Source organism: Neopelma chrysocephalum, unplaced genomic scaffold (assembly GCF_003984885.1).
Source record: "Neopelma chrysocephalum unplaced genomic scaffold, ASM398488v2 Primary Assembly neopelma1_59, whole genome shotgun sequence".
In the NCBI taxonomy this organism is placed as follows: domain Eukaryota; kingdom Metazoa; phylum Chordata; class Aves; order Passeriformes; family Pipridae; genus Neopelma; species Neopelma chrysocephalum.
In genome coordinates, this window is record NW_020897714.1 from 27307276 (window position 1) to 27333552 (window position 26277).

General features: G+C 43.3%; 1 protein-coding gene across 4 annotated transcripts in view; it reads left to right on the forward strand.

Moving 5' to 3' along the window:
- Positions 1-330: 330 nt before the first annotated feature.
- Positions 331-26277, forward strand: part of DENND5B (DENN domain containing 5B) — a 113655-nt gene continuing 87708 nt past the window's right edge. For all 4 annotated transcript variants that reach the window (XM_027680620.1, XM_027680621.1, XM_027680622.1 and 1 more), the window contains exon 1: positions 331-454. In XM_027680620.1, the coding sequence (XP_027536421.1) occupies positions 343-454 (112 nt within the window). In that variant the 5' untranslated portion in view covers positions 331-342. The remainder of the gene's footprint in view (positions 455-26277) is intronic.

Genomic DNA, 26277 nt, shown 5'->3' on the forward strand with positions numbered 1-26277 from the left:
TCACGTATCCCGAGGATTGTGGATAAAACGCGCGACAAAGCGACCGGAGGCTCTCCCGCACCCCACGCGCCGGGAATGCCCGGCTAAGGCGCGGGGCGGGGGGAGGCCGCGCAGGGTTTAAATGCCCCGCGGGGGCGGTCCGGCAGTGCGGCGCCTCCCGCCCGTCCCCGCCCCGCTCAGCTGACAGCGGGGCCGCCGGTGCCCGCCCGCCGGAGCCGCTGCCGCTCGGTGTCCGCCCGCCTGCGCGGCCCCGCCGGGGATGGGGGGCGGCGCGCCGTGACCGGCCCGAGCCGCGCTGCTGCCGCCGGGAGCCGCCGCCGGGAGCCGCCGGGAACCGGCGGGATGAGCGGGAGCGGCGCCCCCGGGCCCGGCGCGGCGCCCTGCCGCTTCGCCCACTACTTCGTGCTGTGCGGCATCGACGCGGAGAGCGGGCTGGAGCCCGACGAGCTGGCAGGTGAGCGCCCGCCGCCGGGAGGCCTCCGCCCGCGCCCGCACGGCCGCGGCTCCGCCGGGCTTTGGGGGATGCGCGGCTTCAAAATGTCTGCGCCCCCCGAGGAGGGAGGGGGGCGAGGGGAGGAGAGGGTCGTCGCGGCGGTGGGAGCCGCGGAGAGGGCGCGACTTTGAAGGGTAAAGCATCCTCCCGGAGGGGCTGGCGGAGCATCCACCCCGAGGGCAGCTCCCGCCGGGATGCGCCCTCCCCCGCAGGCCGGGCTCCGCCGACCCGCCGCTGGCCCTGGTCCCCGGTGGTGGCGGGGGACACGCAGCCTTCGCCCGCCCTCGGCCCAGCCGCGGTCGTCGGGGTGCGACTGGCGGGAGAAAGGGTACCGAGGGTTATGGAATTGGAGGGAGCCGAATGACCGAGCTTTCTGTCGGGGCAGATGCATTTTCTTCTCTATCTGCACTGGAAAGGAGGGGGAGGGATCTGGGAAGAACTGAATAAATTAATGGAATCGCATCTTTATTATGCAGGTTTATTCACATCTTATGTCTGTTCAGAAATAGTCCTCCTGCATCCTTCCATCCCCCCTCCCCCAAATTGTTACAGAATCAGAGAACAAAATTATTGCTATAGGATCTAACGCATTTTCTAAAACGTTTATTTTTGGTGGGTTCATGACTGTATATGAGCCGATTATGTTGGCATAAGGCAGCAGTTCTTCCTCAATGTCACTTTTGTTTATGTAAAAGAAACTAAGTCGGGTTTCTGCATATAAAATTCGATTGACTTCAGGCTTAATAACTGGGCTTAATTGCATGGAAGCTAAACGTTTCCTCATGATCTTACAAATTTGATAGTGCTCAGGTGCCTGTGTTTGACCATTCCTGTGCGTTTACACTGCAGTCGATTGAGCTGTGCCTGGCTCAAATTGGAGGCAGCTGTACTGTCACAGCGAGCACCTCTGCCTGGCCATAGGATCCTGGCTGTGGGAGCCTGGTGAGGTCTCTGCAGCTATTGCATCAGGAAGTACCTTGCCGTCAGGTTGTGCAAGACAAAGACTTGATGATCTACATCACTGATCAATGTACACTGGTTGAAGTTCATGTTTTTGTCACCTGTAAAAGGGGTGGATGCACATACCAGACTTTCCAAGGAGGTTTATCTTAATGCAGGTACCTAAATCTCTACCCTTTGCAGTGAGCGCACACTGGAGGTAACCCCGGGATCTCCAAGCTGAAGCATTAGCCAAATGTGCTTTAATCTCTGTTTTGGGAGTTTTTTACATGTTCTAGTGACCGCAGTTGTATGTTTTCAGTTTTGCTGCTTTTAGTAGAAAACTCTTGGCTCGTCATCTCCCAGCTGATGGTGTACAGGGTTTGATTTGCATGATATGACCTATTGGGGTTTCAGCTACGTAAAGTTTGAGTCATCTCTAACTCTTCTATCCAAAAAGAAACTATTTTTAAAGGCATGTTGGCTGGCAGGCTCTGTCTTCCCTGATGAGTACCCAGACTCTCAAACTTGTCTTTTGCTGATTTTTTTGCACCATTTCCCAGTGAGATGGACAGGTGTGTTCTTGGGGAGCGCTGCTCAAGGACAGCCTGGGCGCGGTGGGTTCATGCAGTGTAGTGCCTCGACTATGGGGCTCATCTTTCATGGTCATTCGGTAGGTTTAGCTGAACTGCTCCAGCAACACAAAGCAAAAGGCATCTCCTTCTTAATTTTTCAGTAAAAGAAAGACATTTTGGCAGATCTAGGATATATCCATTTATACAATGTAATGCAACTATGAATGATTTCAAAGAGAAATTACCATAAGTAGTTGTTTTTAAAGCAACGTCTTTGTAGGTGGCAAGGTCCAGCAGGATGGTTTGTGCATACAAACATTTTTGGAAATGGCACTTTGGGAGGCATTCTTAATACCTAGGGGTGTTGGGATATGATAGAGGAAGAAGTGGAGTAACAGAAATATGATGGGACTTAATATTGCCACTGAGCAATGTTGTATTTTTAGGGACTCGTGACAAGAGCTTTCTGCTATCAGCTGGGAGCTCAGCAGTGGGAAATGCTGGGGAGGAACAGGGAGTGCTGGGAGCCACAAATATAATGCAGCCGTGAAAAAAATAACTCTGGTTTGAGATATAACTGAGAAAACATTTCTGTTAAAGCCTGGGGAGTACTAATGCCACTGTAGGCAGGCAGTAGTGAGAACCCACCTACAAATCTGTGTTACAGGTTTCAAACACCAAGCTACTAGGATTGAATTCATTGCCGGAATGGGTGGGGAGAAAGAAGCTTGAGGGAACAGAAAGTCTGTTGTATCGCAGGAAACCCACAGATGAAGGCTATTCTTTGTAAAAATATTCTTAAAGTGTTTTATAGAAAGAAATGATGCTGTTCTTTCAGTTTTGAGTTATATAGCTGGGATAGCTAAGTCTTGCTATCCCTGTGCTTAAAGAGCTTGTTGAGGTAAGTCACAGCATCCAGTGAAAAGTGGCTGTGACTTAAGCTGCTGCACAGATCATCCCCAGTTTAGCGAAAAAAAAAAGTCATCAAGAACCTGCTTATCTCCAAACCTGTGAATCCCTTAGCAGCCAGTGTACACAAAGGTCCTTGCTCAGCCCAGGTCTGACTGAGTGGAGCTGCACTGGGGTTGAGCAAAAGAGCATGTGAAGAGACAAGAGGAGCTCTTCTGCCACCCTGGAGGCCCCAGGGCCTCTCCTGTGAACAGAGAAGCAGAAGTTACAAAATCCTCGAGGGATTTTCGGCTTTCAGATGGACTCGATGGTGATCGTCTGAGACACAGGCAGCTCCCTGGAGTACACAGTGTGCTGTGGAGCTGCCGGTGACTCACCTCTGGCGTCATCTGGGAGCTCCCTGACCTGTGCCCTCTCTTTGCTGAGGACAGCCCGGGACTCACCCCTGCGTGGAGGCTTTCCTTGCCTGATGGCTCAAGCCAAAAATCATTTTCCATAAAAACTCTCTGCAGTTAAAACAAACAAACAAAAAAACCCACCAAAAATCCTCATCAGCTGCATCAGACATGAAGTGAAATGTTTCAATGATACTCTTGAAGGCAGAGCAAAGAACTGCCTTCTTAATTCATCTTGTAGGGTTGATAGGTCTGTCCAGAAAAATGAAATAAAATCAAGGTTTTAAAGTTGTGTAAGGTTTTGACGTGCTTTTAAGGAAGAGTAACTTGCTCTATAGTTCTTGTTCCACTGGATGCTCAGTGCTTAAAATAAGTTTGGTAGATGAGAATTTTCCACCAAGCAGATGGTTCATTTTGCTTAGATTATTTTTTTTCTTTTGCATGTATGATGGTTTTTTGTACAGATTTTCTTAGTTTTTTTTAACAACTTGCTCTGCAGCTGGCTTTTCATATGGCTGATTTGGGGGTTTTAAGTAAATTAATTTGAGAAGTTAAAAGCTGTTTACCTATTGCTGGGCTTGGTAGTGTATCCAAGCACTCAGTGAAGTTGCATATAGATTATGATGTTGTCAAAACATTTGTGGCACTGTCACAAAGCTCTCGGTCAAGGATGAAGGGAAAAAACGCCAATTTCTAGGGACTTGTGGGAGGAAAGGAAACTAACTAAGGATTTTTGGGCACTTAATAGTTGGAGAGGTCATAAAAAAAAGCTGGGTATTTGATGTGAAATACCTTGAAAAGCGTGAAAATTTCAGTATTGGTTTCAGTGCCCTTTTGAACTCCACTAAAATAGAACGCAGGGAGCTTTTCTCTCATGCTCAGGGGCTGATGGAAAATAAATTTCAGTTCACTTTCCTCTACATGCCTGTTTGTTCCCAGGTAAAGCCATTTTGAGACTATCAGCCTTGGAATTTTATGCGCTTAAATGAATCCGTTAAAGTAAATATTTAACGTTGCATTTAACAAAAAGACCTAATTATTCATTAAATTGTTTCTATCAAATATTTTGTCATACTGTATAAACTTTATAAGTAGTGTGTGTGCAAGGCACAAGATTATTCTAGCTGTAGTGGCCTTCACCTTTTGCTTTGAGTATTTCATTAGTGTGTCACAAACTACAATTTAGAAAAATCCAGAATACACGACTCAATTAAAAATAAAATTAAATATCTTTTATTAGGGAAGTAACTTAGTGCTCTGGAGGAAAGCATAGAATTAGGGATGAGTGTTTTGTTCCGCAGTGGAAGGACTGGTCTGTGCTTCGTTGAGGGTGCTGTTGGTGGAGCAGTTTGGAGGAAGAAAAGGTGTCAGAAGCCACCCCGGAGAACTGGGGCCTGAAGGACCATATTGGGTGCTGCTTTCTGTGTCTTAGAACATGAATATTGGTGGAGTTGTGGTAGCCCTCTTGCTGTGTGATATGAAAAGTTTTATAGCTTTTTTTCCACACATGAACTGTAAAATATTACCTCAAGACTATGGCTGCGGTGAGGAGACATTCTAGTTATTGTATCTTGTCTAGCAAACGTATTTTACACTGTCTAGTTTTGGCCATTGCATAAAGATTCACTGTCTTATTGTCCCATTCAGTGTATACTTTAAGACTGTAGAGAGCTTCATTACTCTACTTTTAAGATCAAATTAATTTTTTTTATGATCAGCAAAGCTGAGAGTGCCTACTGTTCATGCTCATTGGAACTGCTGAATGTCTCGGGGAAAATAAACACTACTTCTACCTCATGCTGTTTCCCTACAAATATCCAGATATTGGTAACTAATTTCCCTCCAGTGAAATGTTAAAATCCAAACAAGGCATATTGCAGTCTGGCTGACTTTCTTATCTAGTAGGCTCTTATTTTTAGAAAGCTAAAAGACTTTTCTGTCCTTGTGTGTGCCTGGCACCCACGTGCTTGCTCATTGCAGAGTCTCCCCACATCCTGCACCATTCTTCATCGTGCTTCCTTCATGCCAAGTCAGTGCACGAAGTGCTCTGCCAGAAAACTTGGTGGCACTACTACAGCGATACAACGTCTTGTGTGCATGGCTTTCCCGAAAATAGGCAATTGGGTTTGTTCCTAGTTCACTGGAAATAGACTGAGAAATCTCCCTTTACTGAGGAATATCTGAACAGTTGTGATGCCTCTTAATGACTTACTCAGCTGACAGAAAGGAAAAGCAGGCTGCGGGAGTTCTGCTTTTCATTTTTAAGTACAGTCCAGATTTGCACAAAGCATTTTTGGAAGGATTGTCTGGGTTAAGTAGCCTGGATGTGGACAAGAGTGGTACAAGTGGAGGCAGAGATGGCTTACGCTGTAGAACGTAACAAAACTCGACTTGCTCCTCAGAAGCAGTTGATGTAGATTGCTTAGGATTTCTGGTTGTTGTGGGGCTAGTTGGAGTGATGGAATTCAAGCATTTCTCCAGCCCCTCTTAAGAAGTGATGCTCAAATACAGCACTAAGTCTTCTGACTTTTGGAAAAAATAAGTCTTGTGGATCAGGGACTGGATGGAGTAGCTGCATTATTGAAATAACTGTAATTTTTCTGTGGATTGTCATAATAATAGTATATATTTAGAAAACCTGTTTGATAAAAATCTGAGCTGGGTTAATATTTTGTTCATGTGAAACCAAATCTCATTCTGCATACACAAAGTGTTGCTTTTCTAGTTAAAGGAGTATGGAGATAATTGCTGCTTCTGGGCAACCTTGACTTGATGCTGAAATAGAAATATGTTTCTGCTCTCTTCTACATCTTTAAAGGTGGTGGCATGGATAGTTGCTGTAATGGTTTATGCTTAATTTTGTTTTGTTTTTATTTTTCTTTTGTTTTGTTTTGGGTTTTTTTTGCTACTGGGGAAAACCAGAATTCCATTGTAATACCGCAAAGATTTTTATTTTATTTAAAAAAAATGTCTGAATTATACATTGAAGACTTAGCTCCTGTAGGAGGATTTCTTCAGCCAGAGGAACTACAGCCAAAGGAAACAGTGCTTTTTATAAAGAATTGTCAATATTATTGACAACTATGATCTCCAGTTACAATAACCTTTAATAAGGAGTAACTTTCTTGCTCACTTGGATTACAGACTATTTCTGAAATTGCTAATGGCTGTGATGTATTTTAGTAATAGTACTTTCATTCTCTATTTTTATATATGCCAGAGAAACACTGGATTTAAATTCTCCCCCAGCTGTGGTGTGACTATTCTGTTATACATTTACCTTCATCTAAGGTTTTTATACCGTATTCCTTTGAAAATAAGGTATTGATTGGGTTGGAAAAACATCATTATTCCTATCAATAGCACTGACTCACTAATGCTAAACCAAAGAGAATTTCTTGTACTTTGTTTGCCAGATAAGCTGATGTTTTAATTTCCACTTAGAAGGACTAAAGCCTCTTGCATGCTCAGAGGCTGTTTCGCTGCCAGTGGCTGTTGCAGTAGCACAGATGAGGAAAGTGTGATAGTGTATGTGAAGGGTTTTTTCAGTGACAATCCTAGCACCTGCTCTGTTAACATTGCAGCAGGTAGCCTTTTTCCTTCACATAGTGAAACTGCAGTAGTAATCAAAGTGCTGGCGGGCAGAATGGCTGAGCTGCTGTCCTTTATAAGAACGACCTAAATCCAGCCCTAATCTTGTTCCTGCGCGTCAGCCTGAAGTCAGTGCTGGCCCCATCCTGGCAGCTTAGCGGTGCGGTGGCTGGGGAGGGACGGGTCCCCGGGGCTGCAGCTGCCTGCCTTGGGCAAAGAGCACTGAAAGGCAAAGGTGGAGAGCTCAGCAGTGCCAGATCAGGCCTCACCACGGCTGGATGTTGGTAGGGAGGGTATGGAGATGGTGATTTTGAGCCTTATGTGAAGGTCCCTGTTGCCAACGGAGAGACTCCTGTGTTGGCGTCCATCTCTGCCCTGGTCCTCAGGGTGCTGGAGGATGGTGGCATCTGGGGGAAGGCAATACCCACCCCTCTGAGATTGGAAGAGCGGTAACCATAAATATGTCAAATTGCTCAGGGCAGTGCGTGACTCCAGTATTGATTTCTCTGCTCGGCTGTTTTCCCGTGTCCTCACCAGAGCCATTTCCCAGTGCTGCAGGAGCTGTGCCAGTGCCCTGACACCCTGCCCACAGCTCTCCTGTGCCAGTGCAGAGCTTGACACAGGAATAACTCCAAAACGAGCTGCTTCGGGAGGGGCTGGGCTGCAAGTAAGCCAGCAGAACAAGGGTGTCGGGAGGCCTCTCCTGCCTGCCTTCTTTCACCCACTTGTCAGGGACTAATCAAGTTGTCCTTAATGCCAGCTCGTCCCTGAAACATGCTGGCAAGTGTACAGCCCGCAAAGCCTCTGCGTGGGCTGATGCTGGATACGTGGCTGGCACGCTGCTCCCCGCTGCAGTTGCTGGTCTGTTGCAGTCAGGGCTGGAGTCAAGGAGAAATGTGAATGAAGGAGGAAAAAAACCCCAAACAAACAGTGCATGCACTTTGATGTAGTTAATGCTGTGGTGTTTGGCGGGTGCTGCTTGAGATCATATAGGGCCACTTATATATGTGGGAAGAAGATGACAAGTAGCTTGTTCAGCCACCTCTTTTGTGTATGGAGAGGAATTATTATAGTCAAAATATGTGAACCTACATAAAGTTCATGAGCGTAAATAACTTGATTTTTTTTTTTTCCATTATCTCTCTCGACCAGAAAATAGCAAAAGTATGTATGGTAGGAAAAGTTGCATTGAGGAAAAACAAATTTGGTTAGGAAACAGTAGACCTTCGCTGTGGTGTTTTGGTCATGTTAGCCATATTGATAATCTCAAAAAGTAATTAGGGAAAAGATGGTGATGGGTCATCATAGTAAAAGAAACATACTATGGAGATGGCTTGATGTGTGGCAGACTGCTGAGGTGTCAGATACTGGCGTGGCTGGAAGAAGCTTCTGTTACATTACCAAGATGAAAATATAAACAACTCCATTTGTGCTTCTTGCTTGGAGTCAAAGAACTTTAATCAGCAGTCTGATCATTAAAGCTTATCTGAGAGTTCTTTCATTAGAGTCTAGGCTTGGTGAAGGTGCCTGACTGAAAACATGAAGCAAGCCATGCTCTTTTGAGGTGTGAGGTTTAGCTTCTACCTCCATCTACCTACCCAATCCATGAAGAATAACATCAGAACATCCAAACAGATGTTTAAAGAGTGACATGGAAAGAGTATTCCCTTGCTAATATATAGTCTGAGTTGTTTTGAAGGACTTTGCTAGATCTTAGTGATCTTAGTGCTTCAAGTGATAGTATAAAAATTAACTCTTAGTAGAATATAATATGGGGGGGATGGGTCTGTTTTTTTGTGGGTCTGCAAAGAAAACTTGTTCTCTTGCTGGAGAACAACCTTCACAATTTCATACAAAAATGTCAGCAGTTCTTGTTTTGTGTTGAGGCAATGTTTAAATATGTCAGCCTCGGAGAGTGAGGGCACCCCCCCCTCCTCCTTGGAGCATGAATTTGACTTTGCTTTGCAGTCACTTTATTCATCTAATTGCAATAATAATTCTGGGATCTTTTAATCTAGCAATTAAAAAAGCCAAAACTAACACCAAGCTTTATATCAAATGGAGTCAAATTGTGCTTTGAAACTGTGTGAGTGGTAGGTTGCACAACGTGAAAGCTAGAAGAATTCTCTGTCCACCCCCTTCTTGGTATTCTCTTGTCATGTTAAGGACTAAGGGTAAGGGGGCTTAATCTGAAACACCATTCTGTGTAAACAATGATAGGATTAAAAAAAAAAAAAGCAAAGCTCAACTGTCATGGGTGTGTAGTGGCTGCTGCTTTTCACGGATGACTGAAATTATTTGTATAAATTTGCATTTTCCCCTTAGCATCTATATAAGCCTATGCTCATTTCCATGCATAGCTATTTCCATGTACAAATGGATTGGAGTGCGCTGGCACGCGATGTGATGCCGTGTTACCTGTGTTAGCAGTAACTATAGTTACAAGGAAAAATCACGGATCACCACGGATGCTCCTCACACGAGGCTGCCCAAGTGTCAGAGGTGTTTTGAGTCTCTTGTGACTGAAAGACAAGAGGGCTGAGCTCTTTGTAATGAAAAGATGAAACCAAGCGCTCACTTAACTGGTGATTCCTCAATGAAATATTGATCAAATGGGCCAAGCAGTCTGCTGTGGACTGACCAATGTTTGGGATGCAGCTGGAGCCTGCTGGGAGAGCATGCTGCTGTCATGGTCCAAATAAGTATTGCTTACACTGATTTCAGGTGTCTGATGGCTTCTGCAGCTTGTGTTCTCACTGACCTGGATGCTGTCTGGAGGGTCCAAATCACTGATTTAGTAGCCCACCTCTCCTACCTTTTTCTCCAAGTTGTTGCTGAGGTTAATCCAGTCAGGTGGTGTTAATGCCTTCTGCTGGGCCCTCTGGTTTCTCATGAGGTACTCAGGAAAGAGAATCCAGATTTGTTTTTCTAAGTTCAAATTATGAAGCATTTGAGCAAAGAATGCAATATGCAATTGAGCAAATATTTGGCTTTTTTTGTTCTGTTTTGTTGAGGGAGGGGAGGATTTGCTGATGAGTTAGTTATTCACACAATACTATTTCTCCATCAGTATTCCCACTTGATATTCTTATTTGTTTTATGCTGTGCCGGGCTGTGACATGAATTTAAAATTAAGAACAATTTTATGCTTAAAAACAAAACAACAGCTCTGTTAACACAGACTTTTCGGCTGTGATGATGGCTGGTATGGGAGAGATGAAGCGCTGCTGCACTGTGTCTGGAATAGGACTCTTTGTAATGTAGATTTTGTGCTTTCTCACTTTGTTTATTCCTACAGTATAACTGTTTGAAAATACCCAACACCAAGTATTTGGAGAAGAATCCCTGCTTTTTATTTTAAAAATATCAAAACAAAGCAAAAACATCCAAACAAAACCAACAAAACACCAAAAACACCTGATCCCTTAAAATTTTGTAAAGATGTGAAGATTAAATGCTTAAAAACTGCCAGGTGTTTTGTAAAATGACTGTTGGTGGATGTGTGTTCTGTCACAAAGGTGTGAAGGGTGTATTCTGTTGTACATTCTGCCTTGTAAACACTGCAAGAATATCAAGGACAAACGGTACTACAGTGTCTCTAGTGTCTCTTTTTGGGTTGTCAGCATTTGTCTATAATGCCTATTGTTATAAATCCATTAAGGTAGAATATTTATATCTCTGAAAATCAGGATAGTAGCTATTCAGCATGGATGGATTAGGTGTTTAGCCTTTTCCCAAGATGGTGCTATTCAAGACAGGTTTATCTTACTGGCATTTGCAAATATGTTAACTCTTTCTGGCGTTAGTGAGTGTGAATAGCAGATGTTGTTTGACTCTTAATTCAAGCAGGAATGTGTAGTCTAGAGTTTCTGTCTCAAATTGGAGAATGACTAAGAGTTGAAGAATCACAGTGTAAGGAATGCTATTAAGTAATAATTTTTTTGCTGTGTCAATATGAACATCTGCACAGGGTGAGGCAGCTGTAGCTGTGATCTGCTGTCGCACTTAGCAGAAGGGGAATGGTGATGGGAGATGTTAACTTGCACAACAACAGTTCTGGGTAATAATTTAGTTGTTTCTATGCCCGTGTCTTTGTTTTCTTTCTACTTGGAGCTGCCCATAGGGTGGTGAGTTGAGTGGGGAAAGAAAGAGCCCTGTTGCAAATTGCTCAGTCTAACACACTGTTAAAAAAAACAACCTCCCAGAAAAGTCCCTCCAGCTTAATGTGGACTGAACTTCCCATGAAAACTCTGCCTTAATGAGCTGGGACCCCTCAGCCCTTCTTTGTCCCTGTCAGCAGGTGAGAAAGAGCTGAGGTCCCTGGCGCGGGTGCCCTGGCTGTGACCCAGGAGCTCGGGGACCCGATTAGTTCAGCTCTTGTGCTTTCGGCGGGAATAAGAATGGGAAAACATCTCGTCTTGGGGCCTGGATGTATTCGTGCTCCTCGCCAGCAGGTCTGTGCTAGCGCTGGGAGAGGCGTTTGTCCAGGAGCCGGGGAGAAAAGGCGCAGATTTAGGTCTGTCCCAATGTGGAGAGTGAGTTGCTCAGAGCAACTATGACATTGCAGTGTCCAAGATATATCTCATATTTGATGGTGGTAATGATCTGAAAGCTATTTGCAATTCAAAATCTCTATTAGGTTTTGGTTATTAGTTAATATTTTGTCAGCTCTTCGTGACTATGACTTCTGACTATGTCCCAGGCTTGCTTGTGGTGCACTGAATAACTCAAAAGGGAAGCTGACGGTACGCAGGAGACCATCTGTATTGTTAATAGTGTTATCACACTCAAAACTCAGCTTGTGTGATTTGATAACATGATCGCACTAGACTTTTTTTCTTTTTATTAAAAAAAGTCAAAAAACCGACCCCCTAAACCAATCTGTATCCTTATCTACCACCTTCTGAGCCCACAGGTCAATTTAATTTTGTCAGAGATGAAATGGAAAAGATAGGGTATGTTTTTTGGTGAAGTCCCTGCAGCTAGAGCAGAGATCCTAATTAACCTTCCAATAATACAAAGGCTGCTGGAAAAGCAACTTTCTAAAGCAAGAGAGGCCCCCTCCACATGGGTATCCCGGCAGGCTAATTGGCAGCCTCAGAGCTGGGATCCGAGCAGAGAGAGCGTTGCCTTCTGCCCATCTGGTGGGTTTGGGAATGAAGGTAACTCGTGGTGCTGAGGGGGAAGGAAGAAAGATCTAGGCTCACAGGCTTGTGTGAGCAAAAGGAGCTCCAGGTGAGAGGACCATGATTTCTGTCCTGGCATCCTGTCGCATAATTCCTAGTGCTATTCACCCATGCCTGTGAAACCGTACAGTGTGTTAATGTCGTCGTGCTTAGTCTTTCTTGCTCAGTCTCAGCTCCTACAATGTGATAACAGGCAGTGGGAGCAAAGCTACGTTTGGCAATAAATAGCAATTCTAAGATGGTTGTTTGCAGGGTCCAAGTCCTTCCTCGAGCTCAATGAAAGGATGTAGGAGCGCGACTGTGTTGGTGCTATTGCATCCAGAGATGTGTCTCTGAAAAAATGCTTCTGTATTGTTTCAAAATGCACTGAATGGGAGATACAGCAACACAATATGGTGGGGAAGAGGCTTCTTTCTTTTTCTTTCTTCCCCCTTCCCACATTTAAAACCAAACTGGCTTATCCTTATGCTTTATTGTTTTAAAATGCTATTCTGACCTTTCTGATAATATTGTTAAGAACCAAGATCTATATTCAGATGTATTAAAGTGATAATGATGCATAAGGAGTCATAAAACTGTATTAAGTGCATTAAATTTTGAGTAACTCCAGTAAAAGGTGCTGCAAGGGATGGCTAATCACTTTGCATTTATGAGTTGTCTTGCAAGTAAATTACAATATCCAGATGGATCTGCCCGCAGAAATGGCTTAGAAGGAGATGGCATTGCCTTGCAGTGGAAGGTTGGCAATCTATGCTTGATTAATCTGCTCATACCAAAGTGGGATCCCTCCATGCTTCCAGCAAGCTTGTAATAGATGAATGAATTAATGAGCCCCTGGGTAACCGAGACTACTCTTGGGAACTGGGAGGGACATCGGAAATGATAAACATTGCTGACTCAGTTTCTCTTTCTTAAGTTACCTCTATATCTTTTTCCAAACAGTGCTTAACTGATTCCACATTGAAGTGAGAGTATTAAAAGTGCCTTTCCACATCACTAACAGCAGCAGAGCTATTTGTGTGGGTTTGACCAGCCAGGTTATTTATGTCTTTTTGTTTCCCTGAACTTTCTCTATCTGAAAAATGTTGTGAGCTTCAGATGTGAAAGACTGACTCTTGGTTAGTTGCTGCCAGACCATGCTGAGTCTTTGTATGTTAGAGAGAGGTTGGGATCAAACCTCTCATGGGTCCAGCCAAGCAGTTCACTAAGCTGTTGCCGTCTTTTGAGCATATTCAATTAACTAGTTTACAAAAGTCTGTAGGGATCTCTGAGGCTGTTGATAATTTGTGGTTCAGAAAGTTTGGAAATTATTCTAGGTTTAAGAGAACCATTTCAGGAGGTTACTCAGCTTTTGCAGGCTAGATTGTCTTTTATTTTCACTATCTGAATATGTTTAATAAAAAAGAAATTGCAGCTAAATTTAAGCAAACTTTTCATTCAGGAATTAAATTTGTGTTTTCTTTCTTGCAGTGGCTTAGTGACAATTGTCTTGCTAATGCATTTAAATTATACTTCTTAAAAATGTATTATCTGGTTTATTTTGTAGGAGGTCATCAGTTTCACAATATTGTGTAAAACTGAAACCAAATCCTCCTGTCTGCAGCTGCAGTGTTAAATAGAGCATCGTTGTCATGTGGTGAGCATGGCTGTCAAAACACTTCGGGCAAAGTGGGTAACATGAACAGTTCTTCTACATTAAATATTTATAGAAGAAAATGCAAACTCAGAGGGCTGCCAGCAGACAGACATACTGCTTAAATACATTGTTGTGGTGGTGAGGGCATGAATCTCTGTGTTGCAGCTCTAGGAAGAAGATGGCGAGCTGTTTCTCCTTGCCCACGGGCTCAACAGTGTACTTCTTCTGCGTGTAAATATATGTGAAAAGGAACTGGAAATGTAAAACTTCACAAGGAAAACAATAGCCCTACACAAGTGATTTGCTTGCCAGCTTCCCCCAAAACGGTCTGTTCTCTTGGCCCACTGGTCTTGTGCTACAACAGCCATAGAACAGCGTAGCACAAGCCCTCTCTTGCATGCCTGGCCTCAAGGGCCAGCATGTCTTTATTTCTGGTCCTCTGGTGCAAACAGGTGGTGAACTACAAGTGGTGAGATGCTGAGGAGAAAACCATGTAATTAAATCTGGCACCATAGTATAATAAATCTCTGTTGTATTCTTTAGCTTTCTAGACGCCTTTGGAGCAATACACAATGGCTGTGATTAATGACTGTTGTATTGTCTTAAATAATAAGCTTGAGCCTTCGGATAGGTGACATAATTTAGCCGTAATGAGCGTCAGCTTCGTGTGTTTGATCTCAGTGCTTTGAATTTCAGCGTCGTTGTTGCCATGTCCTTGAGAGATTGTTTTATGCTGAAGAAAACCAGTAAAAGAGTAGGGTGGGAAGCAATTTCTCTGAGAGTGTGAAGAATCCAACCAAATTGTTGCTCTGAGGACTTTGACTCTTTTGTTGTATCTTCGTTTTAGATATGCAAGATGAAAGCAGTTGGATTGTTCATAAACTGGACCCACTGTTACTGAGAGAGATTTTTTTTCTTTGATAAAAGTATTCCTTGCTGGGAGGTGTCTGCTGACAGTACCAGTGATGGGTGTTTCCTTTTGTGTGTCAAGATGCACCAAATACCCATAGCAGGGAAAAGGCTTTTTGGTCTTTTCCACACCACTGCCTCGTCCGTCATCACCTCAGCAGGCTTCTCTGTTGTTTTTTCCCTTGACTGAAGGCAGCAGTCCTTTGATATGAGCTCCTATTTTTTTTTACATTTTCTGTATTCAGCTGACAGAGGAGAAAAATCATTATATTCTCTTCCCTGCAGTACCTGTGAAGAGCTTTTCCCATCTCTGTGTTGTGTATCTGCACAGCACTTCAGCAGAGCTGGGAAGGGAGGGCCGAGAAGCTACAAAGCACATCAGACCTAATTATTCAGCCAGCATAAGGGCCTTTCTTTCCTGCTCAGGATATTCGCTTTTGACTGACATAGTGTGCTGATTTCAAAGCCATTCCACAGCGCCACAGAAATGCTTCAACCTCAAATCCATCCTCCTTCGGGCAGCCCGGCCCAAACAGGCAGCCCTCGCGGCAGGGCTTGGCAGTGAAGGGTCGACAGGGACTCTCCCCTTTGTCGTTATTTTTGTGGGGATGGGGGTAAAGGGATTTAAAATCCCTCACCCTTTCCTATTAAGTCTGACTCATTTTGTCTGGTTTAGCATTGTGGTAGAAAGAAACATAATGGATTTGTTAGGGTCAGTGCTTCACAATGTGACGGTTGACTTTGATGGGCAATAGGGCCTAGTTTGCCACTCCAGACAAAGGATTTGTAGGTCTTGCAGGCTGCCATCTGTTTCTAAAAGCAAGTTTTTATAGAGAAGGGATGCAGCTTGCATGCTGAAAAAGTTGGGGGTCTTTTTCTTGAGAGCTGCTGAGCCTTTGTATTTGAGCTTTTAATTTCAAAACTAAGCACAGTTTATTAATAGCAGGATCTCCCTCTGGCAAGATGAACATGCAAATAACATTAGTGATGTGTTGATGTCTTCTAAAATATTTGTATTTTAGAATGCATGTACTGATCCCCAGAGTGGGTCCTATTCTTTTCTCCAGCCCCCACCCAAGCTCTCTGAAATGCAACATCTGGCTGCATTCAGGTTGTTTGCCTTTATTCTGCTACATAAGCATACAAGACACAGATTGGAGAAGAAATAATGTTCAGCTTTCATTTGATATTTTTTTTTACTTGTGCTGAAGTTGCCAAGGTGGTGTTAGGTCATACATTGGACTCGATGATCTTAGAGGTCTTTTCCCACCTAGTCGATTCTGTGATTCTGCAAAGTTTTGTCCCGTGCTCTTTTAATAACAGCAGTAAAAACTAGTTGATCATACTCTACTCCTATAATCCAGACTGGAAAGTCCTCATTTCCTGCCGTGAGCTTGCTGCAGAGTCTCTTAAATAAAGTGGCCAGCTGACCTGTAGGGTTTAGACATGCTGACAAGTATGATCTATTTGTGCCGTGCGTTAACCTGACTGTTAATGGATTGTTTCTATGTATAACTGCTGGAGGAAGCACAGAGCTGCGCAGTCCAGGTCTGGAGGGCAGGAAGACATCCTGCTGCAGGACTTAGCAAAAATAATGAGTAAAGCCTCTGCAGTTTTCTTCTTTCCAGCTGGAGATGAACAGGACCTCAAGAACTGATAAAGACATCCTGACTTGCCATCCAGTCCTGCCCATTTATTTGGGCTGTTACTCTCCTGATGCAGTACTGGGAGCTGGTGTGTGTGTGCAGTGCTTCCTAACGCTTTTGTGGTGCATTTTTCCCTTTTATTAAGTGTGACTGGTGTGGCTGCAATAGCTGTGCAGATACACATGAGCATCACTGAAAAGGGGGCTGGAAGTGCAGTGCTCCCCTTGTTGAGAAGAGTTAATTTGCTGCTGCTGAATGTCACATTAAGACTGTGGTGGCAACCAAAGGAAATTGGCACCTTCCACTCGCCCCCAAACAGAGCAGCCCAAGTCCTGCCTCTGCAAACATCCCAGGCATCTCAGCACTCTCCTGCTAACCAGCATTTGCCAGCCATGAGCAGAAAGCTGGCAAAGCTGCATGGGGACTCGTGGTCTCGTTGCCTGAGTGCTGTGTTTCTGGCTGTTACTGGAATTACCTTTTCTCCAAATTTGCTCCCAGCCTTGGCAAGTGTCTTGGTGCTGGGGGCTGACATGGGAGAAGGGGCTCACTGGCTTGCCTGCCCTGCCTGCTGCTTGGCAAATGAAAACGAAGCCATCAGCTAGCCAGAAGCATGACCAGCTCTGATTCCCTGCCCTGGCTTTCCTCACAGTGCTATGTCTGAGCCAGCACTGCTCGAGCAAGGAGGGCTTTTCTACTGTGCGGGCAACTGTGAAAAGAGGAAACTTTTTTGAGGGAATTAAAGGAATAAAACGACTGCCTTTGATGTGGTGGCCTGGTTCTGTACCAAGCTTTTTGCCGCAGGAGCTGATAGCCTACCCCTCTGCCAAATTTTCCTGTGGAGGCTGGAATATACTACAGATAAATACCTGAGGCCCAGGGAAGCAGCATTCCTGGCCAGTGGGATTAATTTAAATGAGAGTGTACCCAGCTCTTACATAAAGAGGAGAGCTGGTACATAGTAGGCAGTCTAAACACTGATAGGCTGCCTCTATTGATACAGGCTCCTAGTGCTGGCCATTTTGTGGAATTTAAATAGTTTGCCAATGGCTTGTCGGGTCCTGCCATGTAATTTAGCCAGCTTGGGATAGCTGATGTTAGTGATTTTCTTTGGAGACATGTGATGACAGTTCAGCCATCAAATATATGTGCCGGGAGTCAGCCCATCCAGCTACCTCTAAACTCCTTTCAAGCAGTAGAAAAACTTCGCGTCTCCTTTAAGGTGCAGCAGTGCCGTGGTATCAAGTCCAAACACCTATGTGGCACCCTTGGAATTATGCTTGAGGAAGCCCATCATTTTCATGCAGTCAGCTTCAAATTTTCAAAGCTGAGACACTCTTGACTCTCTTTTCACTAAAATATGGGGTGACACAACAAGCTTCACAGAAGTGCAACCATTAGCTTAAGAGGGGGAGATAAAAAATTGAAAGAGTTGTGTTTCAGAAAAATTTGCATTGAGTACCTCTAGGTAGTTGTGTTATCATTATATTTAAAATGAGTATTGAGTATGAGAAGCCAACATTGGCTTTATGGTCCATTTGGGGACTCCAAGCTTTGGACATGCTCTTTATGGTCCATTTGGGCACTCCAAGCTTTTGGCAACATGTCTATCCTGCTCCTTGGGAGCTATCGAGCTTATTGAAGTGGTAGCTGTATGACCTTCTGTATCTTTTCTTTTTTGTGTAGTCTTTGTATTTTCTACACTTTAGAAGAAAAAGGAAAAGAAAAAAAAAAGAAAAAAAAAGGAAGGGAGGAGCAGTAGAGGATAAACTACTGAAGAGCAAGGACAAAAATGGTGGAATCATCATTTGTAGAAATAGCGCTTGATTTAGTTGGTTTAGCCAAAGAATCTTTGGCTCTATCAGAGGAGAACTTTTTCTGCTGTACTTAATTGAATTTGCCAAGCTGGAACAAGCCCTGGCATAGCAGTTTCAACCCCTGCCTTTACTACTCAGCAGCATTCAAAGCTGCAGAGAAGTGATGAAAAATGCTGAGCAAATGCTGTGTGAACTGGAAAGTCAGCGCTGAAACGCCTTCTTGACCTGGTGGTGGTGGTGGGTCATTTCCTCCTCCTGAGTCAATTTGGGACATTTGGCACATATCCAACACACAGAAATGAATTGTGTGCTGCAGGCAGCATGGGTTACCACCACAGGGATTTTCTTCCTTGTGGAAGTCTGTGTGTGCACTCGGCACCGCCTGGGCGGGCGCCTGCACAGGCTGTGCTCCGGAGAATGTGTCTGATCTGATACCTTCTGCATCTGATTCCTTCTCTGTGAAGAAGGAAAGCCGAGATTATTTGGGAGCTGCAAGAGGAAGCCAGGAGTTTTCACATCCTATTATACAGAAGCATTATTTGTATCTGGAAGAATAAGGGTTATAATAGAGGAGTCTAAATCCTAAATTTTAGTCCTTGATGTGGCACTGACTGTAGGTCCCAAGGAGCTTTATGTTCTGGCTTTCCTGCAGTCTACTGGAAAAAATGTGTTATTTGTACAGGGCAATGAAAGCATTGGCTATGAAAGCTGCAGTCATTTATATGTACAGTTGGATGCTTCTGAACCAGTTCAGCTCTGAGTGGTTTCAGCCTGTCTAGTGGGATAGTGAGGGACTAACATCCTACCAAATTAGTCGTTACTTTAATCAGGAAGGCGAGGAGTGGTGTGCAAATGAATGCCTTTCATTTGAGTTCATTTGGAGCTGTGGATGTAGGAGCTGCTGTTTTTGTTTGATAAACCTGATAAACCTCATCTGCTGTAACAGTGATTTCAATTGGAGGAAGATAAATTGAGGTGGAGAAGGAAGTTGGAGGGCACAGGCTCAAGCCTGAGCAGGAAGGTGGTTTTAATAACCTTGTCAAATGCATGTTGCTTTAGTTCAGGATAAATGCCAGTTCTTCAAAGTTCTGAAGGTAAAAAAGATAGAGACCTCAAGTTGTTGAGGTATACTTGAATATAATATTTGAATGTATTTGAAATGCCTCTGAAAAACAAGTCAAGTTTTAACCAGCCAAGCAAGACGGAAGACTATATAACTTCCTTGTGAGAACAGGTAGGATCCCCGCTGGGTTTGTGTTCCCAGGCCTGGAATGAAAGCTTTCTGTTTGTGCTATCCAAAATGCTGGTTAGTAAGAAGTTCTGACAAAAAAGAGGAATTGAATGCAGTCAGAGGAAGAGTGATGTAGGAGGAAGAGTGATGTAGTTTGTCTGTGGTCATGGGTGTGCCTCTTTGGGTGTGTGAGATTCCTGCCCTGGATTAAGGGCCACGGTGTGTGCTTCTGTGGGACCCAGAGGAAGTGACTCTCAAGTGCATTGAATAGTGTTGGGGGGGGTTGTGTGTGTGAAGAATAGAAGGCAATGAATGCAAGCCTTTTCCTAACTTAAGGTTATCTTTAAGTTTTGTTTTTATTTAATGAGCTGCATTAAAATAGCCCAGATACAAAGCTTGGGGTTAAAATGCACACTAAAACTGGAATATAGACTACTGTTTGGAAAAGCAAACTGGCAGAAATTTGTAGGTAAGGAGAAGTCTGTGGCCTAAGAAATATGCAATACTGGTAATAGACCTGATGGTTTTTCTAGGTTATAAGGCAAAAAAAGATTATCAAACAGAAGTGATGAGTTGGTGATGCTGAAAGTCAGATAGTTTTCCAACACTGTCAAAAATCCTTACAGCAAAGATGCACAGTGCCTGGGAGGCTGAGGGTAGTGGAGGCTGTTCTTTCTCCAGATCTTGGGGAATTCTGTGTGTATGTGTACAGATACACGTGCAAATTAAGTTGCTCTCTTCTCTCACAGCTGAAAGGACCCCAAGTAACCCTGTTTGTTATAAAATTGAGTTTCTGCAGGCTCACAACTCTGTGACTGTTTTCTACTCACTAGGTGAGAATTCAGTAGAGATTTCTGATCATCCTGAGTGAGAAACAATGACCTTGATGGCCAACAGGTACAGCTTCAGAAAGAACCCTGGAGACTTAAAGGCTTCTTGTGACTGCTTTTTGTGCACCAGATTGGAAAACCATAGTAATTTTTTGCATGGGGTGTCCAGTCAGTGATCTGAGGAAAGAAGCCTACCTCATTTGGCGCCGAGGCCCCTCGCAGATGAAGAACATGCAGTGGGTTTTCCTTGGTGGCACATGACAACCAATTCTAATGCTTGTCAAAGAGCCTCATTATTCCACAAATCCTAATATTCCACTGGGAGTGAGCCTCTAAATCTCTCCAAACTTTTCATTTATGTTAACAGTAGGAATTTTGACACCTCATTCCCTCGCCTTATCCCTCAGTTCACTAACAGAAAGTTGGGAAAATGTGAAAAAAGAAATCAATCTTTTTTTTTTTTCTTGTACATATCTATGTTCATGATAAGTCAAGATAATGTTCTTAACTTCCTTAGGATTCTGAATATAAAATCCATATTTCAAAATCTATGAGGTAAGAAGTAAAAAGACATAAATGGAAGTCCTTTTGATAAATGTTTCTAAGAGGATTTGTTGAGATAGATGGCATGTAGGGATTAACTCATATATATATATGTATATATATATTTGTACTACAAGATGATCTGATGTTAAACCTCTGACAGACAAAATCACAGTATTTCTTAAATGGGTACAGCATTTACATTTTTCTTGTGATATGGCTCTGATGTGGAGTCATTTCCACAAGCTTATCCAGAAAGCTTGGTTTATGCTGTGGAAGCACGAGCTCAGTTACATCCACGTTCACTAAAGTGTTCAGTGGTATTAGAGGCAACTAATGGCTGACAGCAGTCTTTTTTTCTTTCCCTTTGAAGCTTCCAAGCACGTGGCATGTCATCAGCCAAGGTAGTGGTGGTTTTCAGGGCTGCATCCTCTTGGTCCCTACACTGAAGGCACCACATAGTTGTGGCTTCTGAAATAGGCTGCAAAAGTTGTCCTGCTATTGGAGCAGTGAGTGAGGACTGAGCCATTTCAGAGCAGTGGTGATGGTTGCTGCAGCACTGGCAAAGCACTGACTGGGGGAAGAGTCGCAACTGTTGATGACAAACTTTAGGGAGATTTTTTTGACTTCATTGTGACTGGCCTATCTGGTGACACTTAACTGCACAAAAAGACTTAGCTGAACTGTCATGCTAAAAATCCTGTGGGGAGCATGGGACGGACTTTGACAGTTTTCAAAGTCTTGAGTCCATTCACTGGTATCTGAAATTCTTTCCTTCAAAAGCAATTTTCAAAATAAATTTTCTTATCCTCCGATCTTTAGCCCTTGTATTGGAGTATTAACAAAAGGAGGGGTTATCTCAGGGCCTGTAAGCCTATTTTGCAAGGAGGAGTGTGGTGGAAGAGGCTTCCAAGGACTTGCTCTGACAGTAGATACCCTTCAGAAGAATCCTCTGCTCTGTGAGCTTCATCTTTCTCCACAATACTTCACCCGTATAGCAGGGAAAAGGTCTTACCGCTCTCTTTGCTTTACGTCTTACCTTTCTAGATCTCCAAAGAAAAGTAATTTCCTTTTTGAAACATACCATACTAATTGTAGTTGTGGCCATATGTTGTATTACTGAGTTAAATTTTGTTGGAAGGCTGAATTAAAAGCTAGGTTGTCTCCTCCAGGCAATGCCACATGTTGATTAAGTAGCTTGAGCATCAAATGCTGTTCTACACTGCATATCAATGTCTGTGTAGATGGCCAAAGGGTCAACCTAATGCCAGAGAGGATTCAGAGTGTTTTCTATTGCCCACTCATGGTGGGTAACTCTTGTATGGGAATTCCTATCCTGGTCAGGGGTACTGTCCATCTTGTGTAATAACTGGTATATGCTGTTGCTATGGAGTATGATTAATGGACAGTGTTATGAAATAACTATTCTACAGGGACACATCTTCATGGTTACCCTTTGGAAAGGTTGATTTACATACTAAAATGGTAGGGAGCTTGTGTGTGTGCTCAGGCATCCTTCTGCTGAGCCCAGTGTGCTGTGACAGGCAGACATGGGCAATGGCCAGTCAGCTTTTCATCCTCTACTGATATCAAAGTGAGTTTTTGTTTTGCTGTCTCCAATGCATCCAGAGTTCTTCTCTTCATGATCATCTCCAGCATGTAAAATAATTCAGGTGATGCCTTTCTAACTTTGTTTGATGGATGGGATTTATCCCCATCACTGTATTACCTTTCTATTGGAACTTTTACCTTATTTTGGAAAGTGGTTTAGTCAGTTGGGGAAGGGAGGGAAATGACATAACTTGTTGAGGCATGGTGATATTTTTGGAAGTGAGAGAGAGGAGAATGTAGCTTTTTGGATTGCTTCCTTGAGGCTGCCATATTGACTTTCTGAAGACTGTACCAGTGCAGCCAGATTTGACATTTTTGAAAAATGTGCTCGCTGCTCTTTTACACGATATTCAGAAGCTGTCCCAGCTCAGGAAGATATTGGACTTTTCCAGTAGTCTTAAACCGCAGCAGCAGTGCGTGCATTACCCCAAAAGGGAGCTGGTGTACCCTACCCTTTTGGAAACCTGTCTCAAATGGTACAGCAGCCTCTCAGTGCATGGTTACTCATGCTCAACAAGCCATGGTCCCTCAACCAGAGGCAAGAATATGAAGAAATAAAATATTAAGCAAATTGAAGTTCAATACAATCATTACATTAATCAAAACTGCCCTCCTATTTAGCACAAAAGCAGTTGCAACAAAGTAATGGACTCATCAATATGAATTCCATTCATTTCCAAATGATTCCATCGATACTTTGCTGTTTGATGCATTCATTTTATCCAGTTCATTTGTTATGCAGCTATTACTTCTCCCCAGACAGTCTTAGTGCTTCACAGGAAGCAACTTTGTGTAGCAAAACTTAGTTTATCAGTGTGTTTTCTCACTGCAGGTCTGCCGATGAAGTAGACACATAGCTGTTTATAGGCCTTAAGTTTGGTCTTGACTATAGAAAATTCCTCAGACTGCTCAGATTCCTTCTAGGAATAGCAAAGAGAGCTTCTAGGTCCTATTTTAATTTGTGTTTTTGTGTTGTGGTTGGGTGAGGATTCGTCTGCATCTCCAAGCACCTGGGAAACAGTGGCACAGGCTGACAGAGGTTTGGGAGGGCTCCGCTCAAGAGTCTTGTGCTCTTCCCTGCTGTTCCCTTCTCCCTTCTCCTTTCTAAGCAGTATTCCTGAGCTGCCCCTCCGGAGAAGTGGTGACACTAAAACACTGCCTTCTCATTGATGCACAGTATCTGTGGGATTGAGGAAAGAGAAAGTCCTCCTGCTAAAACTCTCCTCACAAAGGGGCTATTAAGTACTTTGGCTACTTAAGGAAAGCTTAAGGTCCCACTGTGTATGATGGTTGCCTACAGCAAGTGTCTCATGGAAGAAAAGAGGGTGGCTGGGAAATCTCTTTGGAAGTTGTGTGAGCATGTGGAATGGCTAGGACTGGATACTGTGTATGATTTCTGAGTAGCAGCTCCTGGCCCATTTGTCATTGATGAGAAGATTAAATATCCTTATGGTATAAAACATAAATTGATACATCTTTTCAACGTCATCCTGTAGTTCATTTTCCAAGGTTTACCTTCACTTTACAAGGACAAACCTTTTGATTGTATTGCAAGGCCAGTAGTGGCTCTGGGGGGCTGTGTGAAGAAGTGCATTTTCCCAGGGCAGGAGACAGGTCACTGCTTTGATGTGTCTTGGAGAACTCCAGGATCTGGCTGAATAAAAAGATTTTGCAGGTTGTGTAAAGTATTTGGTAGGGCATGGCACCTAGGTAATGCAGCACATTGTGAAATATTAATGTAGAGCTTAAAATCTTGCTTTGAAAAATTGTTAAACTTTAATTACAACAAACATGGTTGAACCATCGCATTAAAATGTTAGAACTTGATGTTCAATGTGTGAGTTCAAGCAGGCAAAGATCATCTTGAAATATGCATGTGAACAGGATTTCCCCTGCCCTTCTTCTCCTTCAGAATAGTAGGGAGGAAGCATCGGAAAATAAAGTATGACATTAGCAGTGCCGGTTACAGGAATCTGCATGGATTTAAGACGCTAAGTTCATATTTATAAAACAGCTTGCCCCAGGAAGTAAAAAGCAGTTGTTCATCACCACCTCCTTAATGGGGCTCATAAATCTCTCTGACCTAAGGAAAGCTGCAGAGCACAAGAGGAATCTTAATTCTGTAATGCAGTTACAAGGTTCAACATGAGATTGAAGTCCCTGCCCAAACTCCCAGGATTTGATCCTGTGTTTTATCCATCTGATGATCCAGCTAGGTGTTTCACCTGACAGCGTTGAGCTCATCCCAGTCAGGTGAGTGGTGTCACCTTATGGGTCTTCTCTGTGGGCATTTGATTAGCTTTTTGGCTTAGCCAGGCATGGTGTTTTTCCTTTATGAAAGTATTGTCAATGGCATGGCACCATTTGAAGTACTGCATAACCCTTAATGAAGGATTGTAGGTAATGATTGACTTGGCAATGCTTTGGAGCATCCCACTTGCAGTGACATGGTCCGTGTCTGCGATATGCAGAGCTCAGGCACTGTTGCATATGTTTCTAAGATGGCCTTTTGTTCATGTTTGCAGCTGTTGTGGTTCAATGGTTCTGTAAAACTGGTAGTTCTCTTCATTTGATCCTTTATTTAAAAATAATGAATGCATTTTTAAAAAATAATAAAATGTCCCTAGCTCACGGCAGGGATGGCTGTTGCAAAGCAGTGAAGAGCCTCGGGCTCTTCAAGCGCAGGTTTCTCTCACTGCAGTGGTTTCCTTGGTGTAAATTATAAATGCAGTCATGTTGAATAGCAGCATAGTATTGGACTGCCTTGCAGTAGCATGTGTGGGAGAGGGAGTGGGAAGGAGGGCAGGAATGAGCAGTATCCTCCTGAGAGGGAGTCTCTGGCTATATATTTGGAAAACCCCACAATTATCCCTTCGTAAGCCACCTTTTGGTAAGGTAGCTATGGGAACCTTCTTTCAAAAAGAGGTGATTCAATATTTTTCATCATTCCACATTTCAGGTTGGTTTTCACATATTTCATTCTTCCTTTCCTTTCTTCTGTATTCTCACAGTTTTCTTTTGCAAGTTTGAGGTTTCACATTCTAGAGAAAATGTCTTTTGTAATTTTTTTAATCCATGCACATTAAAACCTTTCTTCATTTAAAGAAAAATTTCCACTCTTCAGAAATTTAAAGCTTCTTTTGTCTGTGAAATCAGAAACAGTTTCCCTGAACTGTTTAAAGCTGGTGCTGCTTGCTTCCTTTTCTCCATATCCTTCCCATCCTCCAGGTGTCTTTTTAACACAAGAGGCTAAAATCACCTCTGAGGCATCGCCAGCCTACCATGCAATGCGCTGGAGCTTGTGGAGACTTTTATCTTGTAATTAACTTGCAGATGTCTAACATGAAAATTTTATATGTGGATCTGAACATAGCATCACTTACCATCTGTAAATAAAACAAGGATGGGGCTTTGCATTAATAATGAGGGGATTTATTTGAAAGAAATGCGAAAACCTGAACCAGAGATGTCTGAGATCTTTTTGTGGCACTTGTAGCAAAGGGAACTGGCTGAGCTGCACAAGTGCTTAGAACAAGGGCACGGGAAATAGAAAACTTTGATTTCTCCCTTAAAATAAAGCCAAAATTAACTACAAGCACAGCTTGTGATGCCTATTTATAGCCAGTACAAACCTTCTTGGTAGAACACCTGTAGTCTCCTCCTGATGACAGTCCAGCCAGTAAAGGATGCTGGCTCTGGCTTGGATGTGAAAAGCTCAAAGAGGCATGAGCCTACGTTTTATTTGGTTTCTCTAATGCTACAAAGATCATAATTTTGAAGCTCTGATTAGGTATGACCAACATTATACCACAGAACATAAAAGTACTGGGGCTTTTCCATGTTACTTACCACATCAGCTGTACTTTGCAGGGAGAGATCTCAAACACTCCTGAAAATTTGATTGCTGCAGACAAAGCAGATAGTGGCCTGTGGGGACAAAGCCTCTGCATTAGTTAAAAGTGAATGTGT